This window comes from Carcharodon carcharias, chromosome 20, assembly GCF_017639515.1.
Source record: "Carcharodon carcharias isolate sCarCar2 chromosome 20, sCarCar2.pri, whole genome shotgun sequence".
Taxonomy (NCBI): Eukaryota; Metazoa; Chordata; class Chondrichthyes; order Lamniformes; family Lamnidae; genus Carcharodon; species Carcharodon carcharias.
In genome coordinates, this window is record NC_054486.1 from 62,818,065 (window position 1) to 62,836,631 (window position 18,567).

Genomic DNA, 18,567 nt, shown 5'->3' on the forward strand with positions numbered 1-18,567 from the left:
TTTGTTTAAAAATAGTATGAATTGACCCATTTTTCCCCATAATTTATTGAAAGAGAAAGATCACATTTGTTTATGGGCAACTGAATAATGGCAACAGCTGATAGGTTTGAATTTTTATTGGGTGCAAAACCTCAAATAATATGAACGTACGAGCCTATATCATAGATGTCAAGTTAAACATATAGAGTTCTGCTTCCTTGTTGGATTTTTCTCAACATCCAGATAAATGAAAGTAGATAAATGCATGTAGTAACCGTACATTTCACTCAATCTGGATGCAAAACACAAAAGAGAAACAATGGGGAAAATGAGGGACCTTGTTGAAAAATTTGATCTTCATTTCTTTCCGTACTAGTTAATAATAAACTAATTAACATTGCAATATTACCGCAGAGTTAGAAATCTTTGAATAAAATTACAAATGGCGAAATTGTCAATATTGGCCAATAGACATGATGGGACGAATGGCCTCCTTCTGTGCTGTAATGATTTGAAAGTCTTTTATGAGAACTAGCTATAGACATGAATTTTATTCCTTTTGTTGCAATTTTTGGAAGTTTTGTTGTGTAGCATATGATAGATTATTTACACTTTGATATGACATTAATCCAAGCCAACTAACCCTCCGTTTCAAATATCTTCACAGGAAAATGACCCTGAGGGCCCATTATCCAGCAACAAGCATACTGTAATGACTGAATATCATTCTCAAGTGTCCCTCCCCTCATGTTTTACAGTTTATGTGCACTATTGGAGTTGCAATTTTAATAATTTAAAAATCTTTTTTTTCTGAATGACAATATATCATGATAAAAATCAAAAGCACTCAAGTTCATTGTAATGGGAATTTCGCCATAACATTAAAGTTTTCATTAATATACCATGCACTTTGCAAAAGAAACATACTGTTTATTACTTGGTCAATACTGATACATTCACAGCATGTGTCAATAAAAGGTCAACCACATATACGATGCTGGGACATCTGGAACATCAGGCAAATACATTTCACTATTCTGGCAATATGTATTATGAGGAGGCTATGGTTTTCTGTCCAAAACTTGACAATGCAACATCAAAATTGTTAGCACTGCAGTTTTACAACAGGATAGCGAAAGCTAAATACTTAATACTTGGAGCAAGAGTGCATAATTTCATTTCTGAGGTGTTCATCAGAATTAGTGTCTGAGAGGCCTGTAGAATTCTACCACTACCACACAGCGTAGCAATAATCTCCACAAATACAATGTAGTCAAGAAATAGAAATGCATTAATAGAAACAATTCATAAAATTTCCTCATATGTCAGGCTGTGTGAAGTTATAAAATATCAAAAATAGATTAATTGGGTTAGAAAGTGGAATTCATTGCCTCCATTTTTACAGGGCCAATTTTGGGAACTGATATCTTGCACCCAAAGGGCACCTGAAAAATATCCAACCCAATGTTGGGACAGGCCATTATTTCAGGTTGGCCACCTCAAACTAGTGTTGGGCTACGTAAATAGGCTACATATATAAATGAGGCAACTCATTTGAGGTAAATGACCATGGCTGAGCTGGCCCACTATCTCTTTGATGAATTGAATGGTTCTTATATGCATCACCTCAGCAATGTTGTGATGTGTAAAACCAGTGAGAACAGGTTTTGCTGCATTATGTTGCCTCAAAATTATTTGCTCTGGTTAAACTGAAGTTACACTGCAGACAATGTGGAATTTCTTCAATGCTAACCGAAACAGACTTGTATTCAGAAATTTGCTAGAATCGACCTTTAGCTGGAAGTGTCCAGTATTGGTAGTATATCTGAAGATTGAGTACCTCAAATGAGGTAAATATGTAAATTAAGTCTTCTGTTTTAAGCACTTGTTGGAAATGAGATAATGTGGAGTGCTTGATTTGCTCTGCTGCAGATTCTCCTGTGGTCACTAACAACTTCTTCTTGGCTTCCATTTTCCTTGGGGTTGCCACAATGCTGGATGATTACCCTTATCCATCTCCTCCTGCCAGTTACCCATTCTTTTTCTGATCCCACTGCATTTATGTCTCTCGCCACCACATCCTTCTATCTGGTGTTAGGCCTTTCTCTTCTTCCTCCTGGCAGTCCCATTTTCATCATTCACCTTACCACACAGTCCCCCTCTCTCTACAACAGATAACCATATCATTTCAATCTCTTGATTATTTTTCTTAATATTCCCACGATCTTTGCTAACCCCCTGATGTACTGGTTTCTGAGACTGTCCTTTCTCACCTCTCTCCCCTTCCATCTCAGCATCCGCATCTTATTAGTATCCAGTCATTGTCCCTCTTCTTGATGTTATCCAATTTTTTGCACCATATGGCAAGGCCGGTCTCACAACTGTAGATTATTCCTTTCAGTTTGTGATTTTTTCTATCTCATAACACACCAACTATTCCAATTAGATTACACCTTCACACTGATCCTCTTCCCCAAGCTCAAAGTGACAGTCCATATATTGGTCTTTAATAGTCACCAACAAAAGTAAAAAAACTATTGCTGTAGAGCCAAGCAGGGCAGAAATGTTCTCCTGACTGCACAATTGCCTCACCACCACACTGGGCTTGCTTTCAGGTTTCAGTGCAGTTGTAATAGGGCTGGCAAATCACCTAATTAATATTCATGAGGACTGAGGCTAAATTTCTGTCTTGTCTCATGCCTTAGTTAGGATATGCTCTATTCTGACTTCCAATTCAGGCCTGAAAGCAGGCCCAAAGGAAGTTCAGCCCTGATCCTTTATTAAGGACTGCAGGATCTATTTCTTGTAAAAAGAAATAGCTTCTTTGGCTTTGGATCCATTTTTGCTGGATTATACCTGTAAAATACCTAAGCACATTTTTGTAAATTAAATGTGAATAAATTCAATAAATAACATGGCCACACAGGTTAGGTATCAACTTGTGAATCCTTCCAACATACGCCAATGGCAGGCAGTAAAAGCAAGAGAGATATCTGGTCAGCCATGTGGTGGAAAGCAATTGGAGCCTCTACAATCACCATCCATAGCTCCAGGCTACAACATGCATTTAAAAGCATATGTTGCCACAGCAACTCAGACTCGTTGGGGGCTGGTTGACTCAGCAGGCTGGATGGTCTGTGTGGATCAGATTGGTGTCAACAACATAGGGGTGGACTTACAATCTATCTCCTTTCTCTACCTGTGGTGATGTCACCCTGTGGGCCGGACCTGCCTTTGGGAACAGAACTCAAAAAATAATGTATAACTTTCTATTTGGTAATGAGGTTTAATGATTTTCCTGTTGTCCATTGTTCTTTTCCATGCTTATTTGAACTGTGCCAAAGTAGAAGTTCCTTTCTACAAAATTTGAAACTTTAATTGTTTGGCTTGCTCAAGTGCCTAATACTTTATAATACTTCTCTTCAAATTGATTTACAGTACGAATGCCATTTTCTTCCATCTTTAAAGAGATAAAGAATTTGAATTTATATACCAAATTTTATGCTTCTAGCATTTCACAACCAATTAAGTACCTGTTAAGTGCAGTCACTATTTCAATTTAGGGAAACATCAAAGTCAATTTGCACACAGTAAGGTCCCACAAATAGCAATAAGATAAAGGACCAGATCGTTTTTTAAGAAAATGATTTGGTTGGGGAATAAATGTTGGCCAGGACAGCACCTTGCTACTTTTTTATTGTGCTATGGGATCTTTTACTTCTTATAGAACCTTTAACAGTGCAACAGTCAATCTATGCAGACACTTAGCTGATGATGTGCTCAGGTCTCTGGAGTCAGAAGTGAGGTCTGCAAAATAAAGTCGCTAAAAACCAAACCTCCGAGTCAGCACCTTAACACGTGGCATCCAAACATGCTCTGACAAAATTTATAAATAATGATTTGAATACTCCCGGAAAATCATGACTTTTTAAACCCAGCTAAAGGCCACAAAAGCCAGGATTCAACAAATTTGTGACTTTCATCTGAGCAAGACAACTCTGCAGGCATTCGATCCAGGCAGCCATTGTTCAAAATGTTTTTCTGTCCAAGCTGAGCGTGATTACTATTGTAGCGTAGCCTGCCAAAACTGACTAGCATGGGAGCACCATCTTGAACTTCAGAATGCTGCAGCAACGGTCCACAATCCGCACCATAACACATGGTGGCTGAGCTTGACTGAATGAAAATAAAGTTTTAAACTGAAGGCAGGGCTTAAAAATCACCTTCCAGTATATTATCTCTGATTTAAAAACCATGAAATGAACCCAGGTTTTTTGTTTTAAAAGGTTTCCTACAGAGAGGATGGGCTGTAACTTCCGAGCTCCCCAGTGTCAGATTTTGGGGGAGTACCCCAAAGATGCGCTGGGGAATCCCTCTCAGAAGTTTGCAGGTAAGGGTTTGCATGACATTAGCCCAAAAGTGTACACTTCCTCTGCCCCGGGAACCATCCAAAAATGCAATTTAAATCGCAAACTTCTTGGAAGAAAAAGAAATTTAAAGTGATACTCACCGTTATGAAAAATGGTCACATGCAAATTAAAACTACCAGATCAATTTGGGCTAAGGCACGGGCTAAACTAGGCCCAAAATTGGGCATCTTGGAGAAGAGAATTTTTAGATTACAGGAATACATCAGGATTAAGTCAGAAATCAGAAAAAATACAAGGTAATATGTTTTTATACCCATCTGGTATATTTGCAGAAGTAATCCTAATGCAAGACATTGATGAATCCTAAACCTGCTTCAATGAAATATTAAAAGCCTTTGACCATAATTTAATCTTCAAGTTGTGGAGCACAGTTTAAAAAGAGGGATAGAAAACCCCCAGCAAAGCTATGGAAGGGGAAAAGGCATTACCCGAGCAAACCACACAAGGGCACCAGAGAGGCAAAATGACTTTCCAAAAAAATATATTTTGAGACTATGGAAACCCTGACACATTACTCAAACTGCAACAGGAGGTAGCAAGGCAAAGCGAGCAGCTGGGTGTGAATGAAGGAAAGCTGTTTGATGAAATCCAAAATAAACAAACCATGCAAAAGGAAAATGAAATAAGGTTGCAAAATGTTCATATCAAAGCTGAACTGGAAGATTTGAAACACAAAATTCAAGTTGAGTCTATACCTTTGAAAAAACACGATAGACTAAAATGAATCAAACTGTTCGAGGTCTGAACAAACAAATTTCTGAGGCATCACAAAGGTACAAGGAGGAAATAACAACTCTGCATTCCACTGTCGGCAAATCGAAACAGGAATTGGGAAAACTCAACCAGAAATACAGCCATGCACAACACGTACATGCAGAAAATGTACTCAAAGAAGATGCAGCCTTGAAAGACACTTTGAGGAACCAATACATGCCCCTGGAAAAACATGAAGGGTAAAGTTGAATACTACTTCAGAAAAAGTTATGTTGGAAATGCCAGTACCAACAAAGCAATGTACTGAAACACAGTGAGAGAAGGCAAGGGCTGAACAGGAAAATAAACCGTTGAATGAACAGTTAACTGTCCTTCAAGATCAAAGTCAAAAACAGTACACAACCATTTTGCAGCATGAAGCCATAAAGACTAACTTGAACAGCAGAATGGAGGAATAGCAGAACAAACTCGATGAAACTCTGTTACAGTACAAGAAAACTCAAGACGAAGCAATTGCCCTTTGCAAAGAAAAGGAAAACCTGCTAAAGGGCCTTCACATGCAGTTTGTTCCTCTAGAAATTTACAAAGTGAAACTAAATGAATTTAATGTCACTCTGAAGGAACTGAAGAGCCAATTGGCAAAGATGACTCTATATTCCAGGAGGAAGCCAAGAGTTATAAAACAGCTGAAGAAAATGGTTGGACATTTGGAAGAAAACTTGGGAAAACATTACATTTTCAAGCATATATATTGAGAGCTGAAAATTAAGAACCTAGAATGACAACAGCAAGTAGAACTTTCTCACGAAAGAGCATGAAGAGTCTCAGAAACAATTGGCAGAAGTGCAATTACAGAATGTGAGCTTGGAGGATAGCACATATGAATTACGCTCTGCTAAAGAAAAGCTGATCAGCATAAAGAGCCAACTGTCACACACGAAAGAGGAGTTTGTAAAGGAAAAACTAAAACTGATGAGAATACTGGAGTGTCGCTCACAGGAAGTAGAACACTTGAAAGAGGACTTGAAATGCTTAACTGACAAACTTGTAGAAATAAATTCAACAAAGATAAATCTTCAATTAAAACTTAAACTGAAAGCATAAGTCTTGAGTAAACATTGTGCAAAATGCTTAGAACAGGAGAAACAATTGCTGATGCACCATTTGCTTGGAAGCAGAATTAACAACCAAAACTGATAAACTTCTTGAACTTCGGTCCAACATGAAGGTTGAGATACGCAATATGGAAGAGCAAATCCAGACTTTGGAAGTAGATTAGAGAAATTCTACAAAACGGTTTGGTGATCTAACAGGCGAATTGAAAGAGTACAAGTAGACAGTGACTGTGAAAGAAAGATTCTAAACAGGACTGAATGCTCAGATGAAGTTGTCAAACTTAAGAGTTCTGCAGCCAACTCTGAAGCAAGAACTTAATTTACCAGAGTAGTCCACGAACTGAATGAAAAGATTCATAAGCTTGAAAAACAACTGGAAAAGAAAGTACTCAAAAAAATTGGGTAAAATTGTGAAACAAGCAGGAATGAAGGTTCCATTTTTGAAACATAAACTTCCACGTACATCGCAATGATCCACATGACATCGGAAGAAGTGAAAAAGGTGATAAGGAGATGAACACAATATTCATTCACCCCCCCAAGAAATGCGTTGGGGTAGCAACCACCAACCAGCAAAACAGTTCAACCAACCAAGTGTGGTTCAACACAAAAGAATGGAAAAGGATGAAACCATACCCAGACGTCAGAACAACCTCCAAACCTACAGAAAGAACCTGCAGCAAAAGAGTCTACCACTCCTCTAAAAGTAGTGCGAACCAGATATGTAAAGACTATAATTCCTCCAGGCCTGAACTTTAGAGTTAAAGGACTTGAAGGGGGGAGATGGGATAGTGATAGTGTAGTAATGACAATATAAATGTATAATAGCAAGAACAATGTAGGACATAAGGTAAACTATCACATAAAATACATTGGATAAAGACTAGGGGACAGGTGTAGTATAAGGGCCTGGCACATATCAAGTTGATGTGGGACTGAGTACAATGCCGCCCACATGGTGATGTGAGAGCACACGAACTGTACCCAAGGTCAGTCGTGTTGGGCAGAACCAGCGAGCATGGAGACAGCTCCTAGCTTGTACTCTTTACTGTATATTTGTAAATAGTTCTGAGTCAATGAAGACTTACAGGTAACTGACGTATGATCATGAAGACTTCTTCAGATCCGCTGAACTATAATCAACACCCTACAACAGGGGGACAAGACGTGGGTTCATAATTGTAGTTGTCCAGAGTGAATTTCTTCAGTTCCCCAGGGTCAAAGGAGCAGGGAAGCAGGGTCCCCATTCCACTCTCCTTTCCCTCCATTAACCTCCGAATCAGCCTCAGCTTTTCTAGGTTCTTCATGAGACAAAAAAAGCTTTAAAACTACAAAAATTACTTTTTGAAATGAGGATAATTAATTTATAGTTTGCTGTCTTTCCCATTCATCAATATTAAATATCAGTTTCAACCAGTCTTTACACAAAGTGTATAGATAGGCTACAGAAATGCATGGATTAATATATGTATTGGCTTAATATGTAATATAATTTAAACTTATATTTAATATAGAATGTTTTTACATTTCTAAACCTCAATGGTGACAACATTTAGGCTAAGAGCATATTTCAGGATATAAGAAGTGAATGTGCACAGATTAAGATTATCTAAATTTCCTGTTCCATCTTCATACAAGATCATTTTCATTGTTAAATTCTAAATTACTTAAGTGGCTCTGTACATCAATATTAAATGGAGTCACATGATAGCCATCAGAAAATTCCAAAGTGGGAATTAAACCAAGTCAGATGGTTGGCTTTATCCCAAGCATATTAATACAGCAAGTCCTTGTTTAATGTCAACTCATTTAACATTGCTTCACTTCAATGTCATCGATAGTGTCAATACATCTACTTAACATTGCCAGTTTCACTTGTAACACTTGGGTATTAGAGTTGATGAAGCATATAGCTGGCACTGTTAAATTATCCTGAAGTACCAATCACTTGCTATTTTACTACACAGTTTGGATGATCAACTTCTGCTTTATTCTTACTCAAAAGATTGTGGGGATGTCATTTTGCTTTTGACTCATTTGAACATGGAAGACCTTGTACTTTACAAATATGATATATACATTACAATAGCTCTCATCAACTTTACTTCATCCTTTGCAGTAACATTCATTTTTAATGTATTCTGTAATAAATTGGGAATCTACACATAAATAGAAGGTCCATCTAAGTGACTCATTCTGTTTTCTATGGTATTTATCACCTGTTTACCATATTTATTAATGATGGGATAGAGCTGCATATCCAATTTCTGATGAAGCTTAAAATTACAAAGGTATTAATAGATTGTGAAAGGGCAAAACTGTGACAAATGGATTTCAACATAGACAAATACGAGATATCCACTTTGGACCTAAAAGGGATAAAACTGCGTACTTTCAGAGTGTTCTGCAGATGTGTCTGCATCCAAAAAGTCAACCTAATTGTTTTTTCTGCAGATGCTGAACTGTTGTCTGTTTGCACCATTTTCTGCTTTTGATTCAGATACAGGTCATGCATTACAAAATATATATGAGTAATAGTACACTAAGTAGGATACTTGAATCTTCGCCAAGATCAAATTTGCAACATTATGCGAAACAAAACTTCAAACAGCAATATTTCTGTTCGAGATTTTACTCATGTAAAATGAATTTACAAAATTACATTGCAACAATCCATGTTACATAATTAAAGCTTCAGATAAGCTAATGAACATCTTTGAAAGAGTACAAAAAAGTGCAAATAAAATTGTGATATACATGTCAAATGTTTTCAAGACTTTCTACCAAAAGTACATTTTAGTGAAAATCTTGGCTTCAGAACTGAACTTTCAGTCTTTAATTTCCACCTCAACATGACAAGTGCTTTGTAGGCAAAACATCTAAAGTGTCATAACCTACAGAAGACATGCGCAAATGATTCATCCCATTAGACAAGGTACATTAGTTTAACTGCAGTGATGAATAAGGGGGAGAAAATTAATCCTGAATACCCAAATAAAGTAGAAGATAAGGTTTGAAAGTTAGCAGTCTTCAAGCAAAACCTGCAGCATAACAGAGTGCCAATAAACTTCTGTTTAAGACAAACACTTAAGTTTCTTTATAGTGTAGAAATGTTCCTGGTGGTCTTTAAAAATCTTTCTTGTAGCTCTTAAATTTACTGATTGCCTTTCAATCCACCATACCATTGTTGTGCGCTGATCTTGAGCACTCTTATTTTTTGTTTGTAATGGTATTCTTTCAAGTAAACTTTCAATGATGGTGGTATAGGAAGAGCATCAATTCCTTCATAAGTTGTGGAGCTGCAAATTACAGCTCTGCAAAGGCGCTGAAGTGAAAATGGAAAAGTCCTGTTTAGTGGAAGTGACAACAGTGGTTCAAAGAACATACATGAGTTTGGGTCCCTGTAATGTTCCAAAAGGCCAGTTACGCTGGGTGCATGAAAAACACAGGGATCATGGGCATCAAAACTAAAGTTATGGTTCCACTGTTCAATTCTAGCATGGAGAGAGCGGCTATAACGTCTGAAACTGACAGAGAAGAGGTAGTCCTCCTGGGCAGAGTCTCTGAGCAAATATGTACCTTCTGGTTTACCCTCTAACAGAGCCTCAGCTCCATATCTATCCATTACACCCCAGTAACATGGATTATTACTGATCCAAAATAGATCTGGGACTAAGCGGTAGATGTAGCCAAACTCAGTGTGGTATTTGTGAAAGGGTGCTAGCCAACTGCAATTATTCTCAAAATCCTGTTTGGTGCTATTCTGATTTTCAGAATCTGTGAAAAGAGCCATCAGTTCCTCATCAGAGTCTGAATCATTCGAATGAAACGTTGTGCTATTGTCACATGCTAATTCATTCATTCCGTGCTCCACTTCAGAGTTCTGTTTGTGCAAAGCATTAATCTGAGAAATCACTTCAAGTGTACGAATGTGTGTGTCTGGAGGGTCCACCTCTAGTTCAATACTCATTCTGCACCCTTCTTCTAGTTCATGTTCATCAAATCCCACTTCTGAGCCTTCCCAGATTCCACAGCTTTGAGTCAATGGAATTGCATGCCAATTAATCAAGTGCCATTTTTGAGCCAGCTCAGATCCAATTGGAAATGGGCAATTATCCACCAGCAGATCACGAATGTGGATTTTACTTTTGGAAATTAAAGCAGAGTTTTTATGGTTATGCATCTTAAGAGGGAAACACTGAGCTACTGCATCTTGGATCTTCTGCTTCAGTGATCGACTAGACAGCTTGTGTGAACATGAATCTTCAAGATCCAGCTCAGGTCCAGGAGAGCTGAGTTTTCTCTCCCTTCGTGAAGCAGTTGACGATATCCCAGCAAGAGCCCCCACCCCTCCAACTGAAGGAGTATCCATTTTGGAAGATCGTGAACGTTTCTTACTACTCCAAGTATAACCATCCCTATGGTCAACACTGTTCCCTTGGTTGACCTTAGGTTTTACATCCAAGTTTTCAGATGCTGCTCCTCTTTGTTGTGACATTCTTTTAACTAACTTTGAAGCAGTTAGAGATTTACATGCATCCAGTTAATTCAGGATCTTTGTAGCACTTTGAATGAATAATGCCAAGTTCACGATTTTGCTGGCTTTCACTTGAGCTATTTCATCTGACTGCTGTACAGACAATTCCACTGTGCTTCTTCAAATGAGAACATCTGCATAAAAAGAAAACAATTAGTGCTTCACTCTTAACTAAGATGTAGAGATATGTTACAAGACTGAATAGGTCAGCCTGATTCAGTGGTAGCAATTACATCTCTAACCAGAAACGTGCAAATTCAAGCGGCACATCCACGGTTTGAATATTCAAGTCCCTTCACAAACTCTCTCCTCCCTATTTCTATAATCTCAAGCCCTAGAACCCTTGAAAAACTTGGCAGACAGGAAAGTGGAGTTGAGACAACAACCAGATCAGCCATGATTGTATTGAATGGTGGAGCAGGCTCAACAGGCTGAATGGCCTACACCTGCTCTTAAGTCCTATGTTCCTCCAATTCTGGCATTGTGCACGTTCTTCACTCCCTATGTTGCAAAAATCAGCAGCTGTGCCTTAAGCTGTTAAGCTCTGAAATTTTCTCACCATACCTCTCTACCTCCAAAACTCTGCTTAAAAAGTTTTTAGTCAATCTTTGGCATCAATTTTTGTCCGATTATACTTGTGTTGTGCCATGAACCGTTTTTCTTTGTTAAGATGCTATATAAATACAAGTTGCTGTTGTTAAGTACATTATCTAAACTGATGTTACCACCCATCTTTTACATCCACCAGAGAGGATTCATGACTCATCTGAAAGGTGGCATGCTAAATGGTGCATCCCTCCCTCTATACTGCACTGAAGCATCAGCCTAGATTCTGTACGCAAGCTTCTGAAGTGAGGCTTGAACCTTTGACCTCTGACTAAGAGGCAATAGTGCTACCACTGAACCAAGGCTGATGCAAAATAAATAAATTGAAAGCGGAAAGACATTTTAACAAATATTATTCCAAGAAAACTAAAATAAATAGATAACAAAAAATAAAGTATCACAGCTTGAACCATATTCATGCTTCATTCAAGGTTAGCATTGATTTAAGCCATGCCTTTGTGAGATGCTGAGCAGAGGCCAGGCATTTGATCTCCTGTGTTGCTATCAAAAACAGGAAAAAAGGACAAGATACTTAAAATAAAGTAGGTAGATCTTAGAATTGTAGAACACTGGAATGAAAATTGGATGGATTCTGTAAAATGGTGCAGTCCGCTCTGCCAGATTACCACCCACATGAAGATGAAAATTTAAACCGGTAATTCATATTTTTCAGAAAAACACCTTAATAGTGACTTTGAAGATTTGCAGCTTTTATGTATTCAAGGCCTGAACCAGCACCCCTGAAAAGATAAACTGACTAGTCATTTGTGACATCACCACATGGTCAATATCCCATTTCTTAAGCTTAATACATGTGAAGTGCCAAAATGTATTTCATGGATGTTTCTAGACAAGTTTAGCTGTGTCATTTACAAGTCAACTCATTTTGGGATAAATTAAGAGAAAAGGTTGCAAGGTTAAAGGGTGAACTGATCAAAGTTTTCAAGATATTAAGGGAAACAGATAGGGTACATAGGGAGAAACTATTTCTGTTAGTTGAGTATAGGACTGGGGTATAGTCAAAAATTATAATGAAAATAGAGAACACTTCATGGTAGAAGTTTGGAGCTCCTTTCTGAAAATAGCAATTGATGTTGGATTGTTACATTTAAAATTGAGATTGATAAGATTCTTGTTAGCCAAAGGTATCCAAGTATATGAGGTCAAGGCAGGTACTTGGAGTTAGTTTGCAGGTCAGCCATGATCTCATTGAATAATGAAACAGGGTTGAGGGAGTAAATGGTCTACCCCTGCTCATATGTTCCCATAAGTCATTATGCAGGTCTCCACACACAAACCTCTTCTTCTACACAATGCATCAAAGTTGAAACAAATTGATTATTGACTATACAATTCTGCCAATGAAATAGTAAGCTGGTATTATTGGCAACATATTTTGTATAATTACGATTAAACCAATGAGATGCCAATTTAAAAAACATATATTTTAAATAGAAGGTGTAGACCTCCTGTTGTTCTGACCAGCTAAGATATAAGCAGGCTGAGAACTCTGTAGCTGTAACATTCCCATCTGCAGCTTTAGCTTATGTCACAGGTGCTAATGCAAATATACCAGAAATGATAAGCTGACTACCATGTCCACCCATTTGACTGTTTAAAATTGGGGGAATAGGGCTTTATTTTAAAATAAAGCATGCCATCTGAAAGAACGTCTACTACTTTAAAAATCAGTTAGGTTATTATGCAAATAAGGAATGCTGTTATCAGTCCTCTAAACCCCACACAATGTATTCAACATTGTTCAATCTGTGACTGTCATGTGATTATGCTGATTTATGACTGTAATGGCATAAATATGGTATGAAAATCCTCAATGAGAAGCTAAATGATACTCAAATTTGCACAGCCTCAGCCAAGGGATGCCCAACTATGGAGTTCAGTACTGGAGGCAACTCAAAGAGGATTGATAAGCTGTTGGAAAGCAAAAAAAAAATACACTTCATGAGTGCATCAAAATTGGCATAAATTCATGAGCTCAACAACTTCAGACTGTGAACTTTGTCCTCCATTTTGATTTTTTTAAACCAAGTGCCAGTCTGTATCTTGTTTTCACACATAGCTATCCTTTTATTCTGTCATTAACACACTCTGGGGAGGCGATGGCATAGTGGTATTATCGCTGGGCTATCCAGGGTAATGCTCTGGGGACTAGGGTTCCACGGCAGATGGTGGAATTTGAATTCAATTAAAAGTCTGATGATGACCATGAAAGCATTGTTGATTGTTGTAAAGACCCACCTGGTTCACTAATGTCCTTTAAGTTTGGAAGTCTGCCATCCTTACCTGGCCTACAAGTAAATCCAAGGGGACTCTTAAATGCCTATCTGAAATAGCCTAGCAAACCACTCAGTTGCATCAAACTGCTACAAAGTCACAAATAAGGAATGAAACTGGACGGACCACCTGGCCTAGGCACCGGAAAAGCAGATAGATGGGAACATGACCACTTGAAAGTTTCTCTCCAAGTCAATCGCCATCCTGACTTGGAAATATATCGCCATTCCTTCTCACTATCACTGGGTCAAAATCCTGGAACTCCCTTCCTAACAGCACTGCAGATGTACCTACACCACTTGGACTTCAGTGGTTCAAGAAGGCAAGGGCAACTAGGGATGAAGAAAAAAAAATGCTTCACTGTGACCATTGCCTTTTGTTCCATGACATATTTGTCATTTAATCTCTCCCAATCTCTACTTAATCTTCCTTTTTGTACTACCTTCCTCACTACCTTAACAGCATAAAACCCATCACATTTCTACTTCTCTTCAGTTCTAAAGAGTCACAGTGGACTTGAAAAGTTAACTATGTTTTCTCTCCCCACAGGTGCTGCCAGACCTGTAGTGTTTTTCCAGCACTTCTGAAGTAATTCATATAATTGGACACAGAATTTAAGCCAGTAATAAAAAAGCAAAATATTGGGGACACTGGAAAGCTGAATTAAAAATATAAAGTGCTGGACAATGGAGGGGGAATGGGGTGGGGGAGGTGAGGGGAAATCAGAGGGGGAGGTGAGGGGGATTGGGGAGGGGGAGGAGGGAAGGACTGCATGGGGGGGGGGGGGGGGGGGGGGGGGCGGGCGCACCATGGGCGGGATAGGAATATGGTGGGGGTAGAAAGGGGTGAAACTGGTGAGGAGGGTGGAGGGTTGAACCGGGAAGGGGAATCGTAGGGAGGCGGCGGAAGGGGAATTGAGGGAAGTGGGGGAAATCAGAGAAGAGGGAAACAGGGAAGGTGGGGGAGGGGGGAAACGGTGAATCAGGGGGAGGAGCAGGGAACAGAGAGGGGATGTGGGGGGGGAGGAGGAAGAGGAGAAGGGGGGATCGGGGGAGGTTTGCGGGGGGGGGGGAGAGGAGGAGAAGGGGGGATGGGGGAGGAGGAGAGAGGGAGAATGGGGGATCGGGGTGGGAGGGGGATGTTTGCGGAGGGGGAGCAGGAGGAGATGGAGAAGGGGGATCGGGGGGGGAAAAGGAGGAGGAAGAGGGATTGGCGGAGGGGGAGGTTCGCGAGGGGGGAGGAGGAGGGGGAGGGGGAGGTTCGTGGGGGGGGTGGAGGTCTGCAGATAGGGAAGGGGGGTCCGCGAGGGGGCAGGGGAAGGGGAGGGGTTTGTGAGGGTGTGGGGGAAGGGGGGGTTTGTGAGGGTGTGGGGGAAGGGGGGGGTTTGTGAGGGTGTGGGGGAAGGGGGGTTTGTGAGGGTGTGGGGGAAGGGGGGGTTTGTGAGGGTGTGGGGGAAGGGGGGGTTTGTGAGGGTGTGGGTGGGCTGTTTTGTAAGGGTGAGTGAGAGGCCGGGGATGGGAGATGTGTGGGTTACTCCGGCTCCACCCCCAATGCAGCTGACATCTTTGATGATTGATACCTATTTTTACAGTTACCTCTGCGCTGCCTACACAAGCCGCCATCACGATGCTCACATGCGCCCGGGAAGCTGCTTCAGGAAAATCGTCCCGGCCACGAGAGCTCTCCTCGTGACCACACCCCCTCAGTGACGTCAGCCGGAACCACATGACAGCCCGGCTTCCCTGACCCGGACATGACGTCAGGACAATAGACCCTCCGATGTTAAGGATTAACCTTATAGTAAAAGAAAACTCTTTATATTAGCAGAAATTTGTAAAAAAAAAATATGAAACTCCAATTTAATAATCGGTATTATTTATATTTTATATTTTCTCTTTTTTATCTGGCGTTGTCAATGACGTGTCGGAGGAGGTGGTTGGCGGGAAACGTGAAGTTGCTGCGGAATTTGTCGGCGGCTGGAGCTAGAGAGAGTTCGGGAGCCGGGAGACTGATCCCCTTTACCCCACCCCAGCTGATGCCCACCGTGAGTCTGCAGGCTCTGCATTCTTGTTGCCTTTTTCCTACTGATTAACGTGCTGGCCATTCGGGCTCCTCAAACAATCCACCATTCGCTGACAATGTATTGATTTGCTTTGTATTTTTCAAAAATGCAGTTTGACTTTGGTTGACGGGGGGGTTTGCAATCGTCCTTGTGTATGGCACTGGGTAAGACTAACACTGTGCTCAACTACAAGCAGTCATTGTTGAATTAAGTTTATTTACACCTTCCCCACAGTGAGGGCAACATTTCAAAATGCTCAGAACTTGCAGTTACATTCTGTAGCTACGTTAAAAGAAACTTATGTTTTAAAATGTTACAAGCGGAGACGGTGGTTTAGTCGTATTGTCATTGGACTACTAATCCAGTTAATAAACCATGACAACTATCATTGTTGTAAAAATCCACCTGGTTCACTAATGTGCTGTAGGGAAGGAAATCTGCCTTTTTTGCTTGGTTTGGCCTAAATGTGGCTCCAAATCTATAGCAGTGTGGTTAAGTTTTAAATGCCCTCTGAAATTGCCTAGCACACCACTCAGTGCGACAAATGCTGGCCTTGCTAGCAATGCCCACAGCCCATGAAAGAATAAAAAAATACATAATTTCCCAGAATACAATATGATTGAGCCCATTTCATCAATACCTGAAAATTCAACAGGTTGGTTTTACTGTAATTACAACCCAAATGTAGATATGACCAAAATTACCAGTCATTTATGTATAATTTTTAAAATTCTTAACACTAGTATGTGCCTAACAAAAGTACCATCATTTGACAAGAAATAATTAAAAGAATAATTTATCTCCTCTTCCTTCATACAAAGGTTAATTGGAACTATCTGGCTTCTTTCTGTTTCTGCCTGGGTATCTCTTTCCATTTTCATTGCCTTGTTTCTACTCTCTCAACATCTCTGACTCTGCTGGAACTTTGATTTTGATTAATACCTCTACTTAATGGTTGGGACTGTGACATTGATTGATTTGTCTTAATCAAAGACCCTGACTCACTTGGCTGTACCGGTGGATTCTGAGATGCCGGCAAACTTTCAGATTTTTTGCGACTTTCACTTTCTTTCACTTGGATCTGTGAGGAAGAATGTGGACTATAGGAGGTTTCTCATGCTTTCCCATTGTAAGTTTTCTGCTTTCAAGCAAATGATCTATATGACTGATGGAATTGCTCTTCAATTTTCATTAGATATATGAATGTACCTAGTCTCTTTACAACAATTCCAATCACATACTTCTTATCACCATGGCGGCTTTTCACCATAACCTTCTGACCACCACTGAACTCTCTTAAGTTTCATGCCTGGTGTATCATGATTCATCTTTGTCTTGCTTTTCTCTTACTTTGTTATTGATGTCAGGCTTAAGTAAACCAAACTTTGCCCTAAAGAGTGTGTTTAACTGCTAACTTGTAAGGTGATCAACCTGTTGCAGATTGTGAAGTTATTCCGTAAGAGAGCAGAAAATTGCCTAGCCTGTGTCTAAGAGAAATGATTGCCCAGCGTGCCATCTAGCAAATTTTTCTGCAAAAACCTCGTCACTATCTGTTCACTTCTTTCTGCAGCACCATTCGATTCTGGGTGATTTAGTGGTACTAGTGTTTTTGACTCCATTCTTATTTAGGAAATTTCAAACTCTACTGACTGTGGACCATTATCTGATACCAACACCTCTGGCAACCCTTAAATTTCAAACCAATTTGAAAAGCTCAATAGTTTTTGGCATTTGTTGAATCTATGCCCAATACCACATTTACCCACTTCCTGAAGTAAAAGGTTTTATATCGCAAGTGTTATGAGTTAAAGGAGAAATTGTTCAATCAAGAACAAGTTCAGCCAGGTGGTTGTGGTCGATTGAAACTGATTGGGCCTCCATTCAAGGAAGAAGTGGAGTTGTTGCAAAGGGAATTGAATACACGAGTAGGGAGGTTATGCTTCACTTATACAGGGCATGGGTGAGACCACATCAGGAGTACTGTGTACAGTATTGATCTCCTTATTCAAAGAAAGATGTAAATGCATTGGCAGCAGTTCAGAAAAGGTTTACCAGACTAATACCTGGAGTGGATGGGTTGTCTTCTGAGGAAAGGCTGGACAGACTAGGCTTGTATCTGCTGGAGTTTAGAAGAGTAAAAGACAACTTGATTGAAACATATAAGAGCCTGAGGGGATTTGACAGGGTGGACGTGGAAAGGATGTTTCCTCTTGTGGGAGAATCTAGAACTAGGGGCCACTATTTAAAAATAAGGGGTTGGCCATTTAAGACAGAGATGAGGAAAAATGTTTTCCCTAAGTGTTGTGAGACTTTGGAATTTTCTCCCTGAAAAGGTGGTTGATGCAAAGTCTTTGAATATCTTTAAGGCAGAAGTAGAGAGATTCTTGATAACCAAGGAGGTGAAAGGTTATTGGGGATAGGCAGGAATGTGAAGTTGAGGATGAAATTAAATCAGCCATGATCTTATTGAATGGTGGACCAGGCTTGAGTGGCCTACTCCTCCTAATTCAAATGTCCTTATATCTGTTCATATCCCTCAGATCATCCTGAGATGGAACTAAATGACAAAAGGTAGGCAAAACGGGGAGAACCAAGGAACAAGAGATGAATATAGAGGAGAAGTAAATGGAAATAGCAGCATTATCAACAGATACCATCCAAAACAAATGAGGCAAAGTTTATGATCTAAGATTTTTGAATTCCGGGCTAAGTCTACAAGGCTGTAAAAGGCTTTGTTGAAAAATGAGGTGCTATTCTTCCAGCTTATTGTGAGCTTCATTGGAACAGTGGTTGAAGAGAGAGAGAGATTGGAGTGGGGCAGAGAATTAA

At 39.8% G+C, this 18,567-nt stretch overlaps 2 protein-coding genes across 4 annotated transcripts in view; one reads left to right on the forward strand and one right to left on the reverse strand.

Moving 5' to 3' along the window:
• Positions 1-8,205: 8,205 nt before the first annotated feature.
• LOC121292420 (suppressor of cytokine signaling 4-like) lies at positions 8,206-15,419 on the reverse strand. The gene is made up of 2 exons (XM_041214290.1): positions 15,272-15,419; positions 8,206-10,909 (listed from the first exon to the last, which is right to left on the reverse strand). The coding sequence occupies exon 2, from the start codon at positions 10,734-10,736 to the stop codon at positions 9,393-9,395; it is 1,344 nt and encodes a 447-aa protein (XP_041070224.1). The 5' UTR covers positions 10,737-10,909; positions 15,272-15,419; the 3' UTR covers positions 8,206-9,392.
• Positions 15,341-18,567, forward strand: part of wdhd1 (WD repeat and HMG-box DNA binding protein 1) — a 73,977-nt gene continuing 70,750 nt past the window's right edge. Inside the window, exons 1-3 of one of the 3 annotated variants that reach the window (XM_041214286.1) lie at positions 15,341-15,476; positions 15,606-15,720; positions 18,279-18,309. In XM_041214286.1, the coding sequence (XP_041070220.1) occupies positions 18,290-18,309 (20 nt within the window). In that variant the 5' untranslated portion in view covers positions 15,341-15,476; positions 15,606-15,720; positions 18,279-18,289. Of the gene's footprint in view, positions 15,477-15,523; positions 15,721-18,278; positions 18,310-18,567 lie in introns of those variants that run through there. The other 2 variants (XM_041214288.1, XM_041214287.1) reach the window with 2 other exon arrangements.

Coding starts and splice junctions, on each gene's coding strand:
- LOC121292420 (XM_041214290.1), bottom strand. CDS start 10,736: ATGTCACAACAAAGAGGAGCAGCATCTGAAAACTTGGATGTAAAACCT.